Source organism: Hypanus sabinus, chromosome 21, assembly GCF_030144855.1.
Source record: "Hypanus sabinus isolate sHypSab1 chromosome 21, sHypSab1.hap1, whole genome shotgun sequence".
NCBI lineage: Eukaryota > Metazoa > Chordata > Chondrichthyes > Myliobatiformes > Dasyatidae > Hypanus > Hypanus sabinus.
In genome coordinates this window covers 43,128,163-43,154,030 of record NC_082726.1, presented here as the reverse complement: position 1 = coordinate 43,154,030, position 25,868 = coordinate 43,128,163, and the positions used below count along the sequence as shown (strand labels likewise).

The window sequence follows — 25,868 nt, the reverse complement described above, 5'->3', positions numbered from 1 at the left end:
TCCCTGCTAACCAGTGGATACCCATCCATATTAATCCCATCTTCCAACATTTCCCATTTTATCCTTCCCTGGCTAGGAGATTCAATTGCTTGTCTTGGTACAACCAAAACGTTGTCACTGACTGTTCTACCATTTTCAAACAGTGCATGTCAATTTATTCACCAATCTTTGAGTGAGAAATGTTCCCCCTTACATCCCCTAAAAATCTAGCCCCTTACCCTAAAACTATTTTCCTTTACTTACTCCTGTATCCGGTAGTTTTATCTGTCTCTGATATGAGGAACAGTTTCCCTTGAGAAGGCCATGCTGGCTATCTCTGATTAGTCCCCACCTTTCCAAGTGTGTATTAATCTTGTCCTTCTGAAATGTTTCCAATAAATTTGCTACCATTGATATCAGGCTCACAAGTCTGTAAATACTACGCTTTCCTCTACTACCCTTCTTGAAAAGCAGGATCTCATTGACCATTGTTAAGCTATATGTGGGCAGGAAAGACTTAACAGTCTTAGAGAGAGCATTAGCAATTACTTTCCTTACAGCTTGGGAAGAATCTCATCTGGCTCTGGGGATTTATACACCTTTAGGCTAAGGCATTGAGTAGTTATGGAGTCTTTCACTAAAATTTCACCTCCTGTTTTGCTAAATCCTGCATCAATGAAGTATATATTTTTTGTGCATACTGATGAAAAGTGTTCATTTCAGACCTTCTGACTCCATGCACAGATTGTCCCTGCTTCTGTATTGGACCCTACTCTTTCCCTGCTTGTTATTTTGCCCTTAATATATTTGTGAAATTCCTTTGGATTGACCTTGATCCTGACTGGCAGGATATTTTGTGATCCCACTTTGACTTCCTAATTTCATTTTTTTCTTTGAGGCTATAGGAAATACTGCTTCTTTCTCTACTTTCTCTATAGATGTTGCCTGATCTGTTAACTACTGGCAGAATTTTCTGATTGCATTTTCGATTTACAGAGTTGGTATTTTACTCTTAGAGATTGCTTTTAGTCCTGCTGCATACTTATCACATTTTATTTCTCTTCCATATTTCTCACAATACATTTTCTAGAATTTGCTTCTTATGCTGGGCATGTTTCGGGGATGGGTCAGATAAATAAATGAATATATAAAGTTGTTTCCATATCATGTCAAATTCTGTGATCAGTCTCAGGATGTACTTTGGAATGAGCTGTGAATAGAGTTTCCATTTTGTGTGGAAATGATAATTAAAATGATTCTCAGATATACTGTGCTGTGTCTTTAAAAATATCAGAAATTGTTTTCTTGCACCGTATTGTAGAATCTGGGTTAGGAATATAGGGAAGAAAGGAATTGGAAAAAAGTGAACCAGAAAAACAAATGAGGCAGAAAAACTTCTCTATGTTGAAGCAAAAGTAAACAAAACCACATTCAATTTGATCAGTAATCATTTTTATTCAAATTCTAATTTGCTGTGTTGACACTGAAATGATAACATGGCCAACCAGTTGGTCTGCTGTCTCTTTTATTGTTGCTAATCACAACATTCACACTTAAGATTTTCCAGATTTACCAGATCTGGAAAGAAAGCAAAGATAGAGTGAAGGAAAATATCAGATTAAAAACAAATCATATGTGTGCAAGTGTTGCAGTAGTCGCCAACATACTCATATGTTCACACTAGATAAACTCTTCAGTAATATCAGATGCTAAAGGAATAAGGATGACATAAAGCCATCCCCAATTTATGGTCTAACAGAGAGAACAATGATCTTTCCCTAGGAAGATGCAAATTTTACAGTTTGTTTCTTCTATCAAACAAAACATTCAGAAGTCAATTAGCCCAACTTCCAAATTTTAAAAATAAGCACTTAAAGAAGATACTTTGTATGGTTTATATCTCTTGTGTCATGACAGCTCCCTTATCAAGATGGATAGATAGGATGGCAGTTCTTCCTTGAGATTCGCTCCTACAAAATGCTATCCTCAGTTATTCATACAATCATGTAATGGTTTCCTTAGTTATTATGGACAGTTGAAGCTCTGATCATGAAGTGGTGTTTAAAGCTGCAAGTAGGTGATAGTTATAGAGATTTCTCATTTTTTCAACATACTCATTAAAAAGATCTTAGTAAACTGCTGCAGTGCTTATTTTTCCTGTGAAATAACTCTTATAGGCTTTTGCTTTGTTGGACTGAAATAGTTGTGTTTATAATACCCTTGCAGATTTGTTTGCCTTTGAAGTCTTTACTCTGTACTTTTATATTGAGTCCTTCTATAAAGTCAGAAATAGCAGGGACCGTCAGATGCCAGCTTGGTTCAGTATCAAGGTATGAAGGGGGTGGATTCAAGGTGGTGCAATCAGGCCAGAAAATTTATATTTGTAGTGAGAGAATTTGGCATTTTTATGAGAACAAGTATGGAATATTATCATGATAGTCTGACCATTATTCATTCCTCAGAAAACACTATTCATTCATATCCACTGGTCTTTCATCCCAGTATGCTTTATTAGATTTAGGCCTATGACCACTTTGGATGAAACAACTTCAAAAATGCTGCATTTGCTTTGAATTACTCCGGAACATCCTAAGGACAAAGAGTGTGGTGAACAGCTGCTTCATTCTTTTCTGTAGACATTTTTTTAAACAAGCTAAGATCTATGTTCAGGCCATCAATTTGCAAAATAGCCCTGCTGTAATGTGCACGCTGCCCAGGTAAAGCATCCGGAGCCTGGATGCTATATCCTGACTCCTGTGTTCTGTTGAATACTGAATAATACTGAATTGTGTACATCTTATTTCACATACAAGGAGAGCAGGATGAACTATTTGATTTTAAGGCACGTATAATATTGCTACAGAGTCTCTGAATTACTGCATGTACTGTTTGTTTCATGTTCTCATTTTCACTTTCAGGTGCTGTGAGACTAGATCTATCATTTTTCAAAAAGCTAACAGTGATATTAAATAAAACAAAATGAAATTTCCCCAAGTATTGTGATTTTATATAAACTAGTTTTTCACTGTAGGTAGATAACTGAATGCAGATCAGCCATCCTTAGTCTGAAAGCTTTCATCATTCTGATCACTATCCTTAAACCACTCTAGCCTGTTATGCTGATGTAAGATGGAATACCTGGTTGCAAATAGAATTTCTATACTGTGTGGAAAAAAACAATTGTAATGAAGTAAATATTATTTCAAAGCTGTCTACAGAGCATTGTTTAAAATATAGTTCTGGAAGATTGTGAATTAGCACAATTTAATAATCTAGAAAGTACGTTGACACCTTCCAGTGAACTTTTAAAGATTCATGTTGTTATTCCTGAACCTTTGCCTTGTGAATGCAAATGATTGCTCACATTCTCACCTTTCCTCATAGTTAATCATGAACACTCCAAAGCTCTGAGACCAGTTCCATTACTTTTTTTCATAAGAACTAACTTTCATATTAAATGGAACAAAATGAAGCTTCCACAGATAGTGTCTGCCATTTTAATTTGTAAATAGTTTGTCAATACAGTAAAAATCATACAAGCTTAATACTGTGTTCTGTGAAAAGTTACCTGATTGGATTTTATGGCTTTACATTATATTGAATTTTCATTTTTGCCTAATTATATCATAGAACATGTAGAACATAGAATAGTACAGCACAGTACAATGTTGTGCCAACCCTTAAACCCTGCCTCCTTTCTACCCCCCCCCCACCTTAAATTCCTCCATATACCTGTCTTGTCGTCTCTTAAATTTCATTAATGTATCTGCCTCCACCACAGACTCAGGCAGTGTATTCCATGCACCAACTACTCTCGGAGTAAAAAAACTTCCTCTAATATCCCCCTTGAACTTCCCACCCCTTATCTTAAAGCCATGTCCTCTTGTATTGAGCAGTGGTGCCCTGGGGAAGAGGCACTGTCTGTCCACTCTATCTATTCCTCTTAATATCTTGTATGCCTCTACCATGTCTCCTCTCATCTTCCTCCTCTCCAAAGAGTAAAGCCCTAGCTCCCTTATTCTCTGTTCATAATGCATACTCTCTAAACCAAGCAGCATCCTGATAAATCTCTTCTGTACCCTTTCCAATGCTTCCACATCCTTCCTCTAGTGAGGCGACCAGAACTGGACACAGTACTCCAAGTGTGGACTAACCAGAGTTTTATAGAGCTGCATCATTACCTCGTGACTCTTAAACTCTACCCCTCGACTTCTGAAAGCTAACACCCCATAAGCTTTCTTAACTACCCTATCTACCTGTGAGGCAACTTTCAGGGATCTGTGGACATTTACCCCCAGATCCCTCTGCTGCTCCACACTACCAAGTATCCTGCCATTTACTTTGTACTCTGCTTAGGAGTTTGTCCTTCCAAAGTGTACCACCTCACACTTCTCCAGGTTGAACTCCATCTGCCTCTTCTTAGCCCACTTCTGCATCCTATCAATGTCTCTCTGCAATCTTCAACAATCCTCTACACTATCCACAACACCGCTAACCTCTGCAAATTTGCCAACCCACCCTTCTACCCCCACATGCAGGTTGTTAATAAAAATCACGAAAAGTAGAGGTCCCAGAACCGATCCTTGTGGGACACCACTAGTCACAACCCTCCAATCTGAATGTACTCCCTCCACCACAACCCGCTGCTTTCTGCAGACAAGCCAATTCTGAATCCACCTGGCCAAACTTCCCTGGATCCCATGCCTTCTGACTTTCTGAATAAGCCTACCGTGTGGTACCTTGTCAAATGCCTTACTAAAATCCATGTAGTTCACATCCACTGCATTACCCTCATCTATATGCCTGGTCACCTTCTCAAAGAACTCTATCAGGCTTGTTAGACATGATCTGCCCTTCACAAAGCCATGCTGACTGTCCCTGATCAGACCATGAATCTCTAAATGCCCATAGATCCTATCTCTAAGAATCTTTTCCAACAGCTTTTCTACCACAGATGTAAGGGTCACTGGTCTATAATTACACGGACTATCCCTACTACCTTTTTTGAACAAGGGGACAACATTTGCCTCCCTCCAGTCCTCCGGCACCATTCCCGTGGACAACAAGGACATAAAGATCCTAGCCAGAGACTCAGCAATCTCTTCCCTCATTCCACGGATGCTGACTGACCTGCTGAGTTCCTCCAGCGTGTTGTACATGTTGCTTTAATCTCTTCCCTCGCCTTGTGGAGCAGCCTGGGGAATATTCTGTCAGACCCTGGGGACTTATCCGTCCTAATGTATTTTAACAAATCCAACACCTCCTCTTCCTTAATATCAACATGCTCCTGAACATCAACCTCACTCATATTGTCCTCACCATCATCAAGTTCCCTCTAATTGGTGAATACTGAAGAGAAGTATTCATTGAGGACCTCGCTCACTTCCACAGCCTCCAGGCACATCTTCCCACCTTTATCTCTAATTGGTCCTACCTTCACTCCTGTCATCCTTTTGTTCTTCACATAATTGAAGAATGCCTTGGGGTTTTCCTTTACCCTACTTGCTAAGGCCTTCTCGTGCCCCCTTCAAAACAGATACCTTGCTGTTGTACTTCTGTTCAAAGGTCAAATTTACCTTTTACTGATACGTTTCAGTTATCCATACAGTACTTAATGTGTCTTGCAGCATCTTTTTAATCTTGAAACTATTGATCTTTTAAAAGAACAGTTGAAAGGGTTTACATTTTGGGTATTAACTTTCCATTTAAAATCTAATGAAGAATCTCCACTCAAAGTATTTATCTTGTCATTCCTATTCATTTTGAAATCTTTTGTGATTTTCAAAGATTTTTGCTTGATATCAGATAGCAATATTTACATTGTTTTTATTTATATCACTGAGCCACCTTGAGCATAAGTAATTCTCCTCAAATTTGATTAACATGGGCGTGAAATAAATGACATGCAAAATTGAAGTATCATTTTATCAATTCAGCCATCCTATCTTCTTCCCTCATTATTTTTTATTCCTTTTAGCATTTATATAAGTAATGCACAGGATATTCATTCATTCATTGTTGTACAAGAGTTCTGAAAATTTGATAATCTTACAAATAATTAGTAATGTTCAATTGTACGATCACAAGAATGCTGATATCGTTTGGGCTTAAATATTGAGGAAAATTAGTCAACAGTAGAGGATATGTAATCAATATTACTGCTGACTAGAATATTAGGTACATGATTGAAAATATGAAATAGAAGCAAGGATAATCCATTTTCCCCTCATGCGAGTTATCACCATTCAATAATTTCATGGTTGATCTTTTATCTTAGTGACAATAAATCTAACCTTAATTCTTCTAATGTCCAAAAAATCTCTTCATTTTTACTTTGATGTATTCGGTAATTAAGCCTTCACACCTGCCTTCAATCTAGATTACCAAAGATTTGCAATGCTCAAGGAGAAATTTCCTTTCTTAGTACTGAACAGCTGGTCCTTTATTTTGAGACTGTGATTATGATTCTCAGTACCCCAGCAGAACAAATATCATCCCTGCATGTTTCTTTAAGCACTAAGGTTTTTATGTATATTTGAATGAGATTAGCTCTTGTGCCTCTAAATTAGAAAATACAGAGCAGAAAATATATATGTCTCCTCATTGAACATGTTGCTCAGTACTAAGAGAAGAAATTTCTTCTCCTTGAGTATTGTAAATCTTTGGTAATCCAATGCAGTTGTTAACTTTGTACTTCCTGTTCTGGGCCCAGTATGTGAATGCAATTATGAAGAAAGTACCACAGTATCTCTACTTCCTTAGAATTCTGCAAAGATTTGGCATGACATCTAATACTATGACAAACTTCTGTGGATGTGTTGTGGAGAGTATATTACTGTTTGCATTATAGCCTTTTATGTAAACACCAATGCCCTTGAGTGAAAAATCTTACAAAAGCTGGTGGATAAGGCCCAGTCCATCAAGAGTAAAGTCCTCCGTTCCATTGAGCACAGCTACAGGAAGCACTGTCGCAGGAAAGTAGCATCCATCATCAACCTTGAGCAACCTTACTGCTGCCATCAGGAAGGAGGCGAAGGAGCTTCAGGACTCGCACTACCAGGTTCAGGAACAGTTGCTACCCCTCAACCATCAGGGTCTTGAACCAGTGAAGATAACTTCATTCAGCTTCATTTGTCCCATCATTGGATTGTTCCCACATCTATGGACTCACTTTCGAGGACTCTTCATATCATATTCTCAATACGTTGTTTTTTTACTTATTTATTATTGTTATTATCATCTCTTTTATTTTCATGTATCTGCACAATTTATTGTCTTTTGCACATTGGTTGCCTTGTCCATCCTGTTGGCTGTAGTTTTTAATTGATCCTGTGAGGCACAGACTCAGTGATTCAGGAACAGCCCTTCCCCTCTACCATCTGATTCCTGAATGGACATTGAAGCTTTGGACACAGCCTCACTTTTTTTTAATATACAATATTTCTGTTTATGCATATTTAAAAAAATCTATTTGATACACTCAATTGATTTACTTGTTTATTAATTATATTTTATTTTATTTATTATTTTTCTCTCTCTGCTAGATTATGTATTGCATTGAACTGCTGCTGCTAAGTTAACAAATTTCACAACACATGCCGGTGATAATAAACCTGATTCTGATATTATAGTTCTTCGATTTACTGAGTATACCTGCAAGGAAATGAATTTTAGGGTTGTATATAGTGAAATATTTGTACTTTGATGGCACATTGACTGGTTGCATCAGGTGGTTGACACATTGCAGGATACCCTTTTTCTGATTGCACATGTATGCAGTCATAAAATGCTACTTTTTGTGAGACATTTTGGATGGGATTAAACATAATGAAATCATCAGCTAATATTTCAACTTGTGACCTTGTAATGTAACAAAATAACTGTTGAAGACAGTTGGATATGATATGCTACCCTAAGGAGATTTAGCAGCAATATCATTGAGCTGAAATGAAATTTTGTTTAAGTTATGATTCAAAGTTGAAGTTGAGTTTATTGTCAAATGAATAGATGAAATGAAAAATTTGCTTGCAGCAACATTACAGGCACATAGCATCATACAAGCAGCATTAAAACATAAAGTAATATAAACTATGAACATAAACTAAACATATATACATACAACATAAGAACATAAGAGATTGGAGCAGGAGTAGGCCAATCGGCCCCTCAAGCCTGCTCCGCCATTCAACAAGATCATGGCTGATCCAATCTTAACTCTAGTTATCAACGAATCTCACAAAGCAACAGTGCCAACCAACAGGGCACAATGCCGCCCATTTTATTTTATTACTCATCCCGCCCAGACCCATGTGATCACCCGGGGAAAAAAAAAAACGATTTGCCAATTGAAGAGAAAAATTCTGGAAAATTCCTCTCCGACCCATCCAGGCTATCGAAAACTGGCCCAGGAGATCACATGGCTGATCTAAACCTAGCCTCATGTCCACTTACCTGCTCGCTCACCGTATCCCCTAATGCCATTTTTATCCAGGAAAATGTCTATCTCCGTTTTGACTTTATTGAGTGTAGTAGCTTCCCCAGCTCTCTGGGGCAGTAAATTCCACAGCCCCACTACCCTCTGAGTGAAGAAATTTCTCCTCATCTCAGTCCTGGAACGGCATCCCCTTATTTTGAAATTATGCCCCCTAGTCCTAGTTTCACCCATCATTGGGAACATTCTCCCCGCATCCACCCAATCAAGCCCCTTCACAATCTTATATGTTTCAATAAGATCGCCGCTCATTCTTCGGAACTCCAATGAGTAGAGTCCCAATCTACTCAACCTCTCATCATACATCAACCCACCCATCCCCGGAATTAACCTAGTGAACCTTCTCTGCACTGCCTCGTGAGCCAGTATGTCCTTTCTTAAATATGGACACCAGAACTGCACGCAGTACTCCAGGTGTGGTCTCACCAATACCCAGTACAACTGCAGTAAGACCTCCCTGTTCTTATACTCCATCCCCCTAGCAATAAAAGCCAGCATTCCATTGGCCTTCTTGACCACCTGCTGCACTTGCATACTAACTTTTTGTGTTTCCTGCACCAGGATCCCCAGATCCCTTTGCACAGAAGCACTTTCCAGTTTCTCTCCATTTAGATAATAACTTGCTCTATTATTTTTCCTGCCAAAGTGCAAGACCTCACACTTGTCAGTATTATATTTGAACTGCCAAATGTCTGCCCAATCACTCAGCCTATCTATGTCCCCCTGCAGGGTTTCAATGTCCTCCGCACTCATTACACTCCCTCCCATCTTTGTGTCATCAGCAAACTTCGATACGTTGCACTTAGTCCCTTTCTCCAAATCATTAAAATAGATCGTAAAGAGTTGGGGTCCCAACACCGACCCCTGCGGAACACCACTAGTCACCAACTGCCAGTCTGAGAATAAGCCATTTATCCCAACTCTCTGTTTTCTGTTAGAAAGTCAATCCTCCACCCATGCCAGAATATTATCCCCAATCCCATGATTGTTAACATACAGGATTTTTACAAGAAAATATAAATAGATCAGAGAAGTGCAAGAGACCAAAGTGGTCATAGTGTTGCTAAACTGTAGTAATTATGGTTTTGCCAATTCAAAAACCAAACAGTTAAAGGGAAGTTGTTATTTTAGAACCTGCTGATGTGGGTCTTCAGGTTTCTATGCCTTCTGCTTGATGGTAGCTGTAAAAAGATGGCATGTCCAGATGGTCAGAATCCTGGACATTGCCTCTTTGAGATTCTACCAGTGGTGAGGAAGAATGTGCTGGTGAGGTATTAGGCAGAGCCTACTATTCTCAGCAGTTTCTTATCTTCCTGCATATTTGAATTGGTGTATCAGGCCATGATCCAACCAGTCAGGATACTTTCAACAGTAAACCTGTACATTTGTAGTGTTTTTTCAGTCTTTGAAACATTTTTCACCTTAATTCCAATTAACTTTTCCATTGCAGCATCAAAAACTTTGAAGCTCTTGCCATAAAGATGGCAAAACTAAGGAAATTTGGCATGGTTTTGATAACTCTTACCAATTGTTATAGATGCACCTCAGAATGTATTCTATTCAGATGCATCACAGCTTGCCACGCAACTACTTTGGTCCCAATACGTCAAGAAATTGCAGAGAATTGTGAATATAGACCAGTCCATCAAATAAACCAACCTCCATGAACCCCTCCCATTCCAGTCATTCTCTCTACTCCCCTCTCCTGTCAGGCAGAAGATACAAAAGCCTGAATGCATGAACCACCAGGATCAAGAATAGCTTCCATCCAACTGTTAACAAGTGCTTGAAAAGGCCTCTTATATTCGAAAAGATGAACTCTTGAACTGCCATTCTACCTTGTCGTGGACCTTGTACTGTATTTGTCTATCTGAACTGCACCTTAAAACATAGAACAAGACAGCAGAGGGCCAAGTCCTTTAGCCCACAATTTTGTGCAGAGTTAATTATACTAAATGTCTTTTGTCTGCACATGGTCCACTTTCTGCCATTCTCTACATATTCGTGTGCCTGTCTATGAACCTCTTAAATGCCTGCTTCAATCACAATCCCTGACAATGTACTGCATGCACCTACCACACTCTGTGTAACAAAAAGAAATTGATGATCTTTGAACTTAACCTTAACCTTACTCCACTACCTTACATGGATGACCCTGAGGAAAAGACGCTGGCTATCCACTGGAATTTCCACTCCCTGGAATTTAGAAGAATGTAGCGGGATCACATTCAAGTCTACCGAATGTTGAAAGGACAAGATAGGGTGGAAGTGGAGAGGATGTTTCCTATGATGGGGGTATCCAGAACTAGAGGGCACAGCCTCAAAATTGAGGAGCAACCCTTTAAAACAGAGATGAGGAGGAATTTTTTTGTAGCCAGAGAGTAGTACATCTGTGGAATGCTCTGCCTCAATCTGCAGTGGAGACCAAGTCTGTGGGTATATTTAAGGTGGAAGTTGTTCATTTCCTGATCGGTCAGGGCATCAAAGGATATGGCAAGAAGGCAAGTGTATGGGGTTGAGTGGGGTCCAGGATCAGCCATAATGAATTGGAGGAGCAGACTTGATGGGCTGAATGACCTAATTCTGCTCCTATGTCTTATGGTCTTATCCACTCTATCTATGCCTCCCATAATTTTATATATTTCTATCAGGTTTGCCCTCAGTCTCCACCACTCAATGAAACTGACCCCAGTTTGTTCATCTTTTTATAGCACCTCTTCTAATTCAGGCAGAGACCGAGTAAACCTCTTTTGAACTCTCACCATAGGCTCTACATCCTCCTGTAATGGGGAAACCAGGAATTAATGCAATACTCCATATGTGGCCTGACCAGACTTTTTATAAAGTTGCAAGATAATAGTCATCATGTTAAATTTAAAAAATACAAAACAATAAAAAATAAATACTTGCTGCCACTCGATATAGATTTCAGTATATGACTGCATCCTTTATTATATGTTTATGGATATTTACAGTATTCCTACTAAGGAGAGAAATTTTCTCTGTCAATGTGAATTGAGTGATAGAAATGAGTCTTTGGTTTGACTGACAAAACTCTACATTTATATAGAGAAGAGATAAACCAGATTAAATTATTCTGCCACAAAAATTATGTTTAGACATGCTTCAGAGTCATGGTGAAGCTTCACTTCAGAACTTAGCTCTTGTTAATTAGATCATAGCTGACTCCTAATGAATAAGTAATGAGTCATAATCTTATTCCAGGAATGAAAATATATTGAGCACTTGAAAGCTGATAAATTGGAGGTTGACATGTTAAGTTTCAACATGTTGGAAAGAAAATAGATCAATCACTGAACCCAAATGTGTGATTATTCATATTGATATAATCTTAAAAAGTTAAATAGTTACTTGAATTTGATAGTGGTTGGGAAAGTGAATTGTGAGCAGGATGCAGAGTTTGTAAGGTCTGTGGGCACGTTAAGCTTGTGGGCAAGAGTGTGGCAGTTGAAAAATAAAGTGAGTAAATGTGAGATTATATATTTTGCTGTGTGTGTGCGCCCTTAACTCCTGCTGGAGGAATTCAGGGTGCTGTCATGACAAGCTTTTTGCACCAATCTTTTGGTGATTGCTCATCATACGGCATGTCTTAGGGATCTGAAACCTGGTGGAGCCCATCCATCGCCAGAGTTTTTGGAGCTGGCTGGATTCAAACTCAAGAGCCTTCGCGCCGATGCTGATCCAGTGCTGATGCCACTAGGCCACCAGCTGGCCTATTTTGTTAGGAAGAATAAAAACAAAAATCAGTACTAAAGTAAATTGGTAAAACTATTATTGTCATATAGGTACAGTTTGCCATCCATACAGATCACTCCATTACAATATTGCATTGAGGGTAGCACAACAGAAAGCAGTAACTTTGTTTCTCACTAATATTTGCACCATATTTTAATCAACACATCCTGATCATAATAAGACTGGAGGTTCTTTCATGATCACATTGATATGTTTTTCCTACACTATATTGAAGCGACTTGAAGCATTTTGGATTACCATGAAATAAACCATGTTAAATACTAAATTTGATATTATATACATACATAGATATAGATATATAGATATATGTAGCTATATATAGAGGAAGTCAGGGATATAGTTGCAGAGAGGCTTTCAGAAGGTCAGAATATGAAGCTCATTGATTAGAACTGAGAGTATGATTGTCTTGAACACTGAGCTGTAATGAATGAACAGCAGCCGGATGTAGGTCTCCATCTTTTAATCTTGACCAAAACTCAGAAAATGTTCCCACTAGGAACATTGGTCTTTCACAGTGTTCTCAAGGTTAATATCCACCACAAATAGGACATCCTATTAAGTGTGTGAAAGTGTTTTGCATAAGTTTAGTGCCATAGTTCACTTTAAGATTTAGGACTTCATCATTGTATGTGTGTACAATATAGGAAGTTATATTGCTCTTTGATGCCTTTACAGTATAGATCCTTCCATGGTCTTTTGTTCCAGACCAAAACCACACATCATTCTGCATTTTTTTTACTCATTGTCCAGTGAAAGTTGAATTATGTTCGATTCAGTTGAGCACACCTACCCTAGTTTTACTGAACAAATGCAGAATCTTAATCAGTTGCTTCCTTTGGGTAGTGGTCTGTGGAATTAAATAACTTTTCCAATTTGTCATATCAGTAATGCTCTACCATTATGGCCCCAATTTGATAGTGGGGTCATTTACCTGTCTGTCAAAGAATCAGAAAAACAGACAATTTATTTTGAATTCAAAATTAGTGTTTAGTTTTTGAAAAGCTTTTAAAACCAGTTTTCTATGAAATTTTTGAGTTTCTCTAGAGCCACACTATGTGGCTGTCAATGTTTCAGGCTTGATTTTGCACTAGTAATAGACTTTGGACTAGTTCTTCATGCAAGCATCTTAGAAAACTTATATATTCTGTCTTTATTTAACTCTTTTATGTAAAATGAACAGATTACAGACTGCAGATGTCTGAAATTGTAATGTTATACTGATATCTCCCTTCATTAAAAGGCTTTGAACCAACAATTGATGTTAATTTACTGTGGTTAGGGTAAGAGTAATTGATACTTGTAGCTTAGCATTAATGATTACAGATATTTTGTTTTGACTTTTAAACATTAGCTTCTAACTAGAATCTTTTTTAATGTACCCTCTGGATTTATTAAAATATTCTGATATAGTACAAGAGGTGAACTGATTTCATACCTTTGGAGATAAATCCTTAGCTTGGATCAAAATATCTGCTTTCCACCTTAATTTTACTAAACTAAAAACTGCATTTGCAGAAAAGAAGGGTTTATGATCTCTGTTTATGATTTTTTTGTGGAGGGAGAGCGAGAAATTTAACCTTGTGAAATGGAGACAAAGGACTGAATATGCTGAAATCCTTAGCAAAAGCATGTCAGCTGCCCATTTCCCTCTGAACAGGCTGCCTGACCTGCTAAATTCCTTCAGCATTTTGTGTTTTTACTCTTGCAATTTGCTATTTGATGTACTGTTTTAAAAATTAAGTTCTATGCAATCTTTTAGCTAAGCTACTTAAACAATGGAGAGCTATACAATTCAGTTCATGATCATCCTAGGTTTAAAAGCTTCAGTCTATAACATTTTTTTTAGATAGGATGGTAAAAGTTTGAAATGAATCATTTTCTCACATTGTTAGGGAGGATAAATTAACATTAAATTCCTCTTCTGGAAATGTGTACAAGTAGCTATTGGGGCAGATTTGCTAATCCTGAGATCATTGAATTCAATCAAATAAAAAGTCAGGCCTTGAAGGTAATTTTTCCAATACATTCCAATGGTGCCATTGTACTTGTGGAAGATTTTCAGTAAGGCTGTGAATCCTCTGGAAGTAAAGGACACCACTGTCTAGTGGAGCAAGGCACAGAAACTCATTATCACAGGTAGAACATGACACCTGCTAAAGCCAGTGCTGTACTGGACTTTGCACTGACAAAGAGTCCTGTTGCTAGAATATTTGTGTATGTAGATGTGTTTATATACATGCTCACATACACTAGACAATTTTACCCATCTCTGGTATTACAAATGTTGAAAGCAATGTGCCTGCTCATCTATTTCTGTCTTGGTACAATCGATGTGTTAAAATTGAAAAATCGATTTCTTAGATCAAGGCATATGCATATCAAACATATAACCTTGCCGTGCATGCTTTTATTACCTTTACCTTTGTGTGTATCTTGTCTCAACCACTAATTCTCTTCTTATTTTTCAGAATGGTGACGGTTCCTCAGTAAATGATTTGATAGCTGTAGTCTCACCAACACAAGAACAAGCTGAGGCTATAAATTCTACAGATAAGGTAAATTGTTCACCTTTTCCCCCATATGTTTAGTATTAGAATTATATTTAAACATAATTCCTATTGATAGACTATCATTGAAAATAGATCAGAAAAAATATCCTTTCATGTTAAATTTAAGCTTATATAGCATATTTTGGCACAATTGATAATTATGTGGCTCATAAGATTTTGTTGCACTGACTTCTGATTTATTTGTCTCCAAATACTGGTTATCAAATGCTTCTCAAAAGGATAACACTCTTTCAATAAGTTATCTAGCTAAAACCTTCATAAACTGAGAGCATCTTTATTCTGACCTGTAGGGAAAATTTGCCAAGAACAATCATGGAAAGACCTTGATTACTGACATCATATGACATAGCACATACAAACGAATGAAAGGATAAATAATTTAAGTGTAATGTGTATTCAAGTTTTGCTTGTGTTTTTTATATTCATATTCACCTTGTCTTATCTACATGATACAAGAGCAATTACTGGTTGTCAGCGCTCTGTAACTTCATGTTTGAATGGTGGAGCAGACTTGATGGGCTGAATGGCCTAATTTGTTCCTATGTCTTATGGTCTTATGGTTTTGTTGAAAGTTCAAAGTACATACATATCACCACATACAACCCTGCGATTCTTTTTCTGCGGGCATGCTTAGCAAATCTATCTATAGAACTGTAACTGTAAACTGTAAAATCAGGAACAATAAACAACTGTGCAAATGCAGATATAACTAAATAGCTATAAATAATGAGCATGAAATAACAATATTACTAAGTCCTTAAATGTGTATAGCTATCCCTTTTTGTTCAAGAGCCTGATGGTTGAGGGGTAATAACTGTTCATGAACAATGGTGCGAGTCCTGAGGCACCTGTACCTTCTACCTGATGGCAGTGGTGAGAAATGAGCATTGGCTGGATAGTGAGGATCTTTGATGATGGATGCTGCTTTTCTACGGCACTGTTTCATGTAGATGTGCTCAATGGTTAGGAGGGTTTTACCTGTGACGTACTGGGCTGAATACACTACCTTTTGTAGGATTTTCCACTCAGAGGCATTGGTATTCTCATACCAGGCCGTAATGCAGCCAGTCAGCACACTTTCTACCACACATCTATAGAAGTTTGCCGAGCTTCTGTGTAAGAATAATAATTATTGTGTATTGATTATACTTTGGGAGTGGAGTTTCAGTGATGCTTTCAGTGAACACAGGGATGGAATTACCATGGCAATATGTGCAAGACCCTCTTGAACCACATAGAATTTAAAGACTTACAGTAAATGGTAACAAAGCCTAATAGTGACACAATAAAGAGTCTTGACCTGGAAGGTTGACTGTCTTTTTCCCTTCACAGATTCTGTCTGACCTGCTGAGTTCCTCAATATTTTCTTTGTTGCTAATAATATGCCACCTCAAACTTATAATCCCTGTGACTCAGTAGAAATCATACTTTTTGCTTTGATTGGACCCTTGCATTCCACATTCCGTTCACTTCAAAATTTAGGAATATTACTTCTCATAGTATAACCTAATCAATCCTTTTCATTGGGGGCTCATCCAGAAAATTTAAGATGCATGGGTCCATGGTGAATTGGTTGTTTGGATTCAGAACTGAACTTGCCCATCGAAGACGAGGATTAGTGGTCAATGGGATTTATTCTAGCTGGAGGTCTGTGACCAGTAGTGTTCTACAGGGATTCATACTAGGACCTCTACTGTTTGTGATACACATATAAATGACCTGGATGAAAATGTAGATGGGTGAGTTGATAAACTTGTAGATGATATAAAGATTTGTGGTGCTTTTGATAGCATGGAAGTCTGGCAAAGGATACAGCAAGATATAGATCAGTTGCCAATATGGGCAGAGATATAAAAGATGCTGTTTAATCTGGCCAAGTATGAAGGATTGCACTTTGGGAGATCAAATGTAAAGAGACAGTACACTGTTAATAGAAAGACTCTTGACAGACTTGCCATTAACAGTGTTGATGTGCAGAGGGATCTTGAGGTCCATGCCCATAGCTCCCTGAAAGTGGCTACACATGTTAATGGGATGGCAAAGAAGACATATAGCATGCCAGCCTTCATAAGTTGAGGAGCTGAGTTCAAAAGTCAGGAAACTATGTTGCACCATTATAAGACTTGTTAGGCTGTATATGGAGTTTTGCATTCAGTTCTGGTCACTCCATTATAAAAAAAGAAGTCGAGGCTTTGGAGAGGGTACTGAAGAAGTCTGTCAGGATGCTGCCTGTATTAGAGGGCATGTGCAATAAGCAAAGGTTGGACAATTTGGGATGTTTTTTCTGGATCAGTGGAGGCTGATAGGAGAGCTGATAGAGGTTTATAAAGATTATGAGAGCCATAGATAGAGGAGATATATTTTCCCAGGATTGAAATGTCTAATACCAGAGGACATTCATTTGAGTTAAGGAGGATAAGTTCAAAGGAGAAGTATGAGGGAGGTTTTTTTTTAACACAAGAGAGTAGTGGCTGCCTGGGAATAGTGAAGGAGGCAAATATGCCAGAAGCATTCAAGAGGCTCTTTGGAAGACACATGGATATGCAGGAAATGGACATTGTATAGGCAAATAGGGTAGGTTTAACTGGGCATTTGATTACCAACTTAATTAGTTCAGCATAACATTGTGGACCATAGACCATGTTTCTGTGCTGTACTGTTCTATGTTTTTTCATCAGTAAGTGAAACTGCATTTTAGTTACGTAAGTATTATTTACACATGCAGGTAATATTGTTAAGTGAGCATTGATTGATTATGAATAGAAACGGGAATTGCTGCTCGGGCAGTTTCTTTGATGAGAGAAATAAATTAAAGTCTCAGAATTTAGAAAAGTTGGTCTGCAATGAAGTATCTTGCAGTTTGTGCAGCGTCCTATGTAGGAAGTGCAGTGAATACTAGGAGGTTCTTTATTTCAGATTCTTCTTGAACCTAAACAGCCTTGATGATCAAGCACATTTTGGTGTCTTGACAGATGTTATTGATACAATATCCTTTTCTTGGGTTAATTGAGGATACCACTTCTGTGACTGTCTTCAGTAATGTTTTCTAACAACTCTTCAGCCCTTTAGTGACATAGTCATTTTCTCATTCCTCCTCACTAGCCCCTTTGGGTATCCCCATTGATATAAGTGGTTGACTTGAAAATGTGTATAATAAGAGTATTATTTGAACCATGTATTTCTGCATTTTATCTAATTCTCCATTTTCTCATCTCTGCCCGGCTTAGTGGTGTTAAGTTTTCATGTGATCTGAACATTTTATCTTCAGAGCAAGTGTTGATGTATTTGCTTTATTTTAACTTAATTTATTAACTTAATTTATTTTAACTTAATTTCCTTCATGATTCTGCTGAATCCCAGGTCTTCTCAGTAGAGTGCAACTGTCGATCTGCAGCTCAGAAGAAAATCTGCATATGATCACTTTATATTTGGCACCTTTATGTTTTTTTGTTACTCTATATGCTGATCTCTCCACTTAAGTCCAGCTGTGGAACAAAAATTTATCCCAATTTGTTTTATAAACGATTTAAAGTGAACACCATGCATTCCAGAATCCAGAGCTAGTCAGGTTTGATCACACTCTGAAGCATCAATTCATTAGATTTTCCTGAGCCACGGATCAGTGTCAGATTCCATGGCAGGATACACTCTTGCACTGTCACTGAATGTTCTATGTATGGCCTTCATCAGTAGAAAGATGTCCATATTTATCTCACAGTAGACATACTGAATGGCTGCATGGTCCACTTCTATATTTGGAGTAGTGTCCTTAGCTTTTGTAATCCGTAGTTTGTACAATGGATTAGGACAATGGGTAAGGCTATCATCTATTGTTAACAATTCCCTAATGTGAAGTTCCTCAACTAGTCTTGATTGTAATTCTTTGCGTATAATTCATTTGTGATCTGATTTAATGTTTTGAAGTCCAATTTAACTAGTGCACTCATGATGAGGATTCAAGAGATTAGCTTTATTTTTATAGTTTTTATTTAGAGATACAGCATGGGACAGGCCCTTCTTGCTCAAATGAGCCACACCCCCCAGCATCCCCACTTATTTAAACCTAGCCTAGTCACAGGACAATTTACAATGACCGATTAACCTACTAACTAATATGTCTTTGGAATAAGGGGTAAAACCCATGCATTCACAGGGAGAACGTACAAACTTCTTAAGGCGGCATCAGAATTGAACTCTGAACTCCAGCATTCTGAGCTTTAATAATGTCACACTAACTGCTATGCTATCACGCCCATTTGTCATATATACATCAAAACATTGAAACATACAGTGAAATGCATTGTTTGCATCAAATTAAATTGAATCAGATGGTGGCCTGCAATAATTTGGATGACAGCTTAAACTGCTTTTCCTTTTGTAATTATCCCTTTCAGTCTTTTGCTGTATATTAAAACTTACTGTATCTTTTAATTCTCCACAATGTTGGTGCAGTTTAACTCTATCCCCATAGCAGCTGCCTGATGTACTGCACATTTCTAGCATTTTCTCTTTGTTACAGATTACAGCATCTGTAGAGATTTGCTTTTGCATTGTTTACAGCTTGGTTTCAAAGGTTTGTGGAAGAGGGTTATCAGTTAATACATTCATTTTCATCTGAGTCTTTCATTACAGCATTGAAACCCATAACTGATTTTATAGTGTATAACTTGTATTGCTGCTATTGACAATGCACCATAATTCAGAAATGTTTTATAAACTTCTTTGCTAGATATTATACATTACTTTCTAATTGCCTGTGTTTTTGAATCAGTTAATTTCTGAGAATTAATTGCTACAGTGAGATTATTAAAATCTTCTGCCATACTAATGTATTTTCATTACAAATGTATTGTCATGTCTCAACTGGATTTGCTTTATCTCCTTCTCTTCTCAGAAGATGTTTTTGTCTTGTTATTCTATGCCAGTTTGTCCATATTGATTTCCACTTGTCCATTTTGTTCCTGTTTAGCCTCTCCTCACCAGATGTGGTCATTCTTTTACCAGGCTGCTTCTTGCATATGTCATGTTTCTTTCTTCCAAAGTTCCATTCTATTTTCTTCAACTTTTGAGGCAAAACTAGCACTAGATGCTATCCATACAGCTCACCTAACATTCTTGAATTACCTTCTTAAAAAGCCTCACCTCAAAGTTATCACTTACATCAAATATCCATTATCTCTACAATGTGGAATGTGCAATTTCCTAAAACTTTTTCTTGCTGATTCAAAATGCATAGTCTTAATCTGAACCATGGTGTATCCTTAGTCTTGATGCAGGGTCTCAACCATACTTTTACCTCCATAGGTGCTGCTTGTCCCACTGAGCATCTCTATCACTTTGCTTTTTATTCCAAATTCCATAATGTGTAGTCTCTTCAGCATACTTATACCTTTGTGTGCAATAGTCTTAATTGTAGGATTATTTTCCATCACAGTGTTTTTAAACCTTGTGAACCTTCTCCAAATTGCTATCATGCAAATACCCATTCATCTTACATTATGTCCCTCATAGACATAAAGGCATACAACATGAAACAGCCATTCTATCCCCGAGTCTATGTTGACCATTAACCATGCATTTATAATAATCCTACATTGATCCTATTTTTTTCATTCACCCTCCACTTTAATCAATACCCCTCTCTCTGCCCCGCCCAACATATATATCAGCACTCTTGGGCAATTTACAGTGGCCAGTTAAACAACCAACTGGCACACCTTTATGATATGAGAGGAAACCATAGCACCCAGAAGAAGCCCACTTGATCACAAGCCAAATGTGCGGAGTTCATGTAGGTAGACCCAAGGTCACTGAGTCAAATCACACACAAGAGAAAATCCGCAGATGCTGGAAATCCAAGCAACATACACAAAATGCTGGAGCAATTCAATATGCCAGTGTATGAAAAAGACTCTTCATCAGGACTGGAGAAAAAAAATAATGAGTCAGAGTTAGAAGGGGGGGATAGGGAAGGAAGAAGCTTAAGGTCACAGTGAGTTAGTAGTTCTTCCAGCTGTGACCTTAAGCAGTCCTTAAGTCCTCATACTTTAGCTTAACATCAGCTCATCAAAGGTTACTTTGGGATGTTTTACTATATTGTGGATACTAAAAAGATGGCACAGTGTCATAACAAATAGTGCTGCCTTACAGCTCCATTGATCCAAATTCAATACTGAACTTGGGTGCTGTCAATTTGCATGTTCTCTCTGTGATTGCTTTAGCACAGTACAGGCCCTTCGGCCCACAATGTTGTGCCCACCCTTAAACCCTGCCTCCCATATATCCACCCCTCCTTAAATCCAGTTAGATCCAGTTGGGTGTTTGGGTTTTCTTCCACATCCCAAATTGCCTCTGATGTAGGTAAATGAGAAAAAAAATTAAAGGGGAGATGACGGGTATACCTGAGAAAAGAAATTGTTCTCATTTAGGAAATGAGAAGGGAAATGGGACTGATGGAGGCTAGTGCAGACAGAATGGTTACCTCCTGCATTATTATAATAGAAATAGTTGAGCAATATGTTCCATGATTTATGTCACTATGCACATTTGCATTCTTGAATGATTCACAAATAGAATCCTTGATGTTAATCACAGCTTTCCTTTTCAATTAACAATTCTTTGAAGCAGCCAGCTGAAAATTATAGTTAGCACACAAGGAGCATAACTGGGGTGCATTGATTTATTAGCAACCAACTGAGTTGAATGAAAATTGTAAACTGTTATCCAGAAGGTCCTTATGGTTAAATTTCTTCTGTTTTATGAAATAATTATTGGAAAAGATCGCAATGGACTCTTTGGGGCAGTTAGAGGCAAAAAAGGCATCGTTAGGAATGTGAATCAGTAGTATAATTGGGCAATAAATTGGCAGGAGAAATCCTTATCTGAGGTGTGTGTAGTGTATATTTGTGTGTGTGTGGTGTATGTTTGCATGAGAGAGTGAGATTGGGTATTTAGCTGGAATGCATTCTTGTTTTATTTATAAGTTTTCTGTTTGAGCCTGTTTTTTCGTTGAATTAGTCACAGTCCTCCAGTTGTGTTCTCTGGTAGTCTGGTGTGCTTCCCTTTGTTGACAGCTTCATTTCTTTAGATCAGTAATCTGGAGACCCCTTTGGTGTCTTCATCACTGCTGGTTTCAAAATTGAGACAAATAAGAATGTTCGCTTTGTCAGTGCATCACCATAGCAACAGTTGCTTGAGTATGAGTCAGGGTCATTTCTCACTTTTGCCATTCTCTACAGATTTGGAAGTCATAATTATCTATACACATTCTGACTCAATATGTACATCCTTGTATTTACAGATTTTAAACCTACTTATTAATCATCTTTAGGTATTACCTTCAAAGTTTTATTTTTAGTGTGCACGTGCAATGTAATTGGATCAAATAAGATTTAAGACAGGCAATTCAGTCACTAGAATGTAAATGCAATACTTGATCTTGAACCTTAACTAGAGCTTGTTTTGAATTGCAGTGTCAGCTCTGTTCAACCCACTAGCCTGAGAATCCATTGGTGCTTGATGCTCTTGGTGCTGTTTACATTTTAGAGTTCTGGCAATGTTTAAATGCTTTTGCATAGTATAAACATTGAAGTTCCTTTTACATGAAGTGCTTTTTCTCTGTTAAAAATGCTATACAGATGCAAATTATTATTGTTAAATTGGGCTTGTTTCCATTTGGACTCTGACTCCCAGTATTTACACTTGTGAATCTTGTTTACATTTCCCAGTGGAAGATTTGTAGACTTTGAAAGACTAAGTCTGTGAATTTAGTAGAAGGAACCCAGGTTTATGGACCTAAGCCTCTGGGATCCAGTTGGAATCCGCAGTCCCATGTAATTTGAGCTAAAACAAAGCAAAAATACATGTATCTTTGGATAATGTGATAAGAATTTTATTGCAAAAAAAAATGTCTCACTGCTCATGGCCTCAGTGACTGGAAAAAATGCAACTTCTAATTTTTTAAAAACAAAGTAAGCATTACTCATGATAAAAATACTTACAAGAATAAATGGTACAATGCCTCTTCTTTCACTATCACAGTCAATGCATTAGTTAGTGTTCTATTTCATTCCTTAAAACCAATAGGATTGTTGCTACTCTTGTGATTCCCCTGGGGTGGTATACTACTACAATAATTGAGGAGCTTTATCACATAACCCATCCCCTCCCTGTCCTGCTGTGAAAGAACCCTATTCAGTGAACCACACCCAGGAAGCCTTCTGTGAGAGTTTTTAAGATTGCATCTAGCCAGGCGGTCTCTCCCATTAGGTCCTTTGCAAAGAGATTCACTTTCATTTAAAAGTAGCTCTCAGGACAAACCAGATACAGCTTCACTTAAAAGTATCCTTCAGGACACAGTTGTAAGATCTTGCTAGCAACACTCGGTCGTGGTCTTCCCTTTCAGTTTGCAGACCAAGAGACTGGGGTGCATCACAGTGTACTGTCTTTCTATTGAGGTTTTCTATGGAAAAGCTCAAAACAAAGACGATGAATGACTCATTCCTACAGCACAGGCAATATGTGATGATGCTGAAATTCTTGCTGTCCATGCTGTGGTGGTCTCTTCTGCAATTAATTTAGTTACAAATTTAGTTCTTATCGCAAAATGCTACTTAAATATTTTCATCTAAATTATTCATTATACCACATTGAGAAAAATGGATAACTGATGTGTGTTATATCTAATTAGCAAAAATAAGTTCATTAAGTGAGAGTTCTGCTGTTAGTTCAGAAACGATGAAAACTGTCTTTCTGAAAATTGGGGATGTAATTGTAACACAGCAAAGGACTGCATATTAATTTGTTGTGCCAATTAGATTCAACTTGCATTCTCTAATTGAATTCATTAAAAATTCACTTACCCTTTAGTTTAAGTATCTCACAAAGTGTGAAAAACAAATGGATAATTATACACAGAATAACAAATAAGTACTGTAAACTATGTCATTTAGAATTCATTTGAATATTCTAATTAGTTCAGCGTTTTCTTCCACAAGAAAGGCAATCTGAAGTGGCATGCATTTTTTTAAATCACATAGTGCATTATAATGGTTTAAGGGCTGTTCTCTTTGTTCTAGCTGGATTTGTGTTTAACCTGTAAAATGATGTTCTTCTACCAGGAGATAATTTCTTTGTGCGAAACTGTTGGACAGGAGGAGAATTTGATTTGTGTGCAGGCGCAGTATGCAACAAAAGGGCTGCTACATGTTCATGAACTGCAAAGTAGAGTTGTATAATACAGGATTGTACTAGAGATTTGCTGTGGCAAATTCCTCATTGGTAGTTGGTTCGCTTTGAAGGAGAAAGGAAATTCAGGTTCACTCAACCTAAAGCATTGGAGACACAGTAAACTAGTGTTTCTGGAATTTGGAGAAACTCAGTAGCTCAGGTAACATCTGGTAGGAAGGAAATTCAACCCGAAATGATGGCAAGTCTTTTCCTCCCACAAAGGCTATTTGACCCAGTATTTTGTTTGTTGCTCCAGCCTAAAGCATTTTCTGCTAATTGTTTACAAAATAGCACCTGCAAAAGAATTATCAGCACCTTGGTTCCTTTTGCTTTTTGCTGGTACTGGGAGTGTCAGAAACAGAACTCTGGAGACATGACATAGGATTTTAGAGATTGTTGACCCTTCAAACTTTATGGAAATGGGAACAGATAGTGAATGGTCAGTAATAGCATTCTTGCATATGAATCAGGTCATACATTTATGCTCTATCCAGAGACAGCAACTGCACTTACAATACAACCTTGACATGTAGAGTCATAGAGAGTACCACACAGAAGCAAGCTCTTTATCCCTTCTAATTTGCGCCAAACCATTTAAACCGCCTAATCCCATTGACCTGCACCCAGATCTGAGCCTTCCATTCAATCCAAACTTCTCTGAAATGTTGAAATCGTGCTTGCATACAACATTTGCTCTGGTAGCTTTTTCCACACTTCATTTCTGAGTGAAGTTTCCCCTCATGTTTCCCTTAAACTGGACACCTTTCATCCTTAACCCATAACCTCTAGTCCCGTTCAGATTGTTAATATCAATAACAAAGAACAACGGACCCAGCACCCATCCCTGTGGCACTCCACTAACCATATTTCATACCTTTCTTATTCCTCAGTTCCACCCATAAAGCCTCACTAGATGAGTTCTCTGGTCTGTACTGACTGAGCACTGCCGTGACATTTTCCCTGAGAGGGGTAACACCACCCCTCTCCCTTTAATATCTTCTGCTTTGTTGCTTCTGAAGCAAAGGAACCCTGCAATATTGAATTGCTGACCACCCTTCCTGCAAACAAGTCTCACTAATGGCTACAATATCAAAATTCTATGTGCTGATTCATGCCCTGAGCTCATCTGTCTTTCCTACAATACTTCTTCCATTGAAATATATGTAGCTCAGAACATTAGTTGTACCATGTTCAATTCTTCGATTCCTGACTTTGTCTGAGGTCTTAACAACATCTCCACAGCCACTATCTGTTCTGGCATTTTAGTCCCCATCCGCCTGCAACCCTAGCTCAACTTCCCCACCCCCCCGCCCCCACCAAAAGCTACTGCACTAGCATATCTTCCCACTAAGATTTTTGTCCCCCTCCAGTTCAAGTGTAAAATTGCTCTTCTGTACAGGTCCCACCTTCCCTGGAAGAGAGCCCAATAATCCAAAAATCTAATGCCCTCCCTCCTACACCAACTCCTTAGACATTTGTAAAACTGTGATTTTCCTATTTCTGAAATCATAGCCTTGGAGGTTCTGCATCTTTAACTTAGAACCTAACTCCCTGAATTTATCTTGCAGAAAATTGTCACTCTTCCTACCTATGTCATTGGTACTTACATGGACCACAACTTCTGTCTGCTTACCATCCCATTTACGAATGCAGAGGACTTGATCTGAGATGTCCCAGACTCTGGCACCCATGAAGCAACATACCATCCTCAAATCTTGTTCTTGTCCACAGAACCTCCTTTCTGTTCTGCTAACTAATGAATCCCCCATCAGCACAGCTGGCGTCTTCTCCCCCGTCCCCCTTCACTTCTGAGTCACAGAGCC

General features: G+C 38.0%; 1 protein-coding gene across 4 annotated transcripts in view; it reads left to right on the top strand.

Annotated features, from left to right (window-relative positions):
• LOC132378990 (serine-rich coiled-coil domain-containing protein 2-like) overlaps positions 1 to 25,868 on the top strand; it is a 646,565-nt gene that overhangs the window by 446,445 nt on the left and 174,252 nt on the right. For all 4 annotated transcript variants that reach the window (XM_059946413.1, XM_059946415.1, XM_059946414.1 and 1 more), the window contains one exon: positions 14,716 to 14,802. In XM_059946413.1, the coding sequence (XP_059802396.1) occupies positions 14,716 to 14,802 (87 nt within the window). The remainder of the gene's footprint in view (positions 1 to 14,715; positions 14,803 to 25,868) is intronic.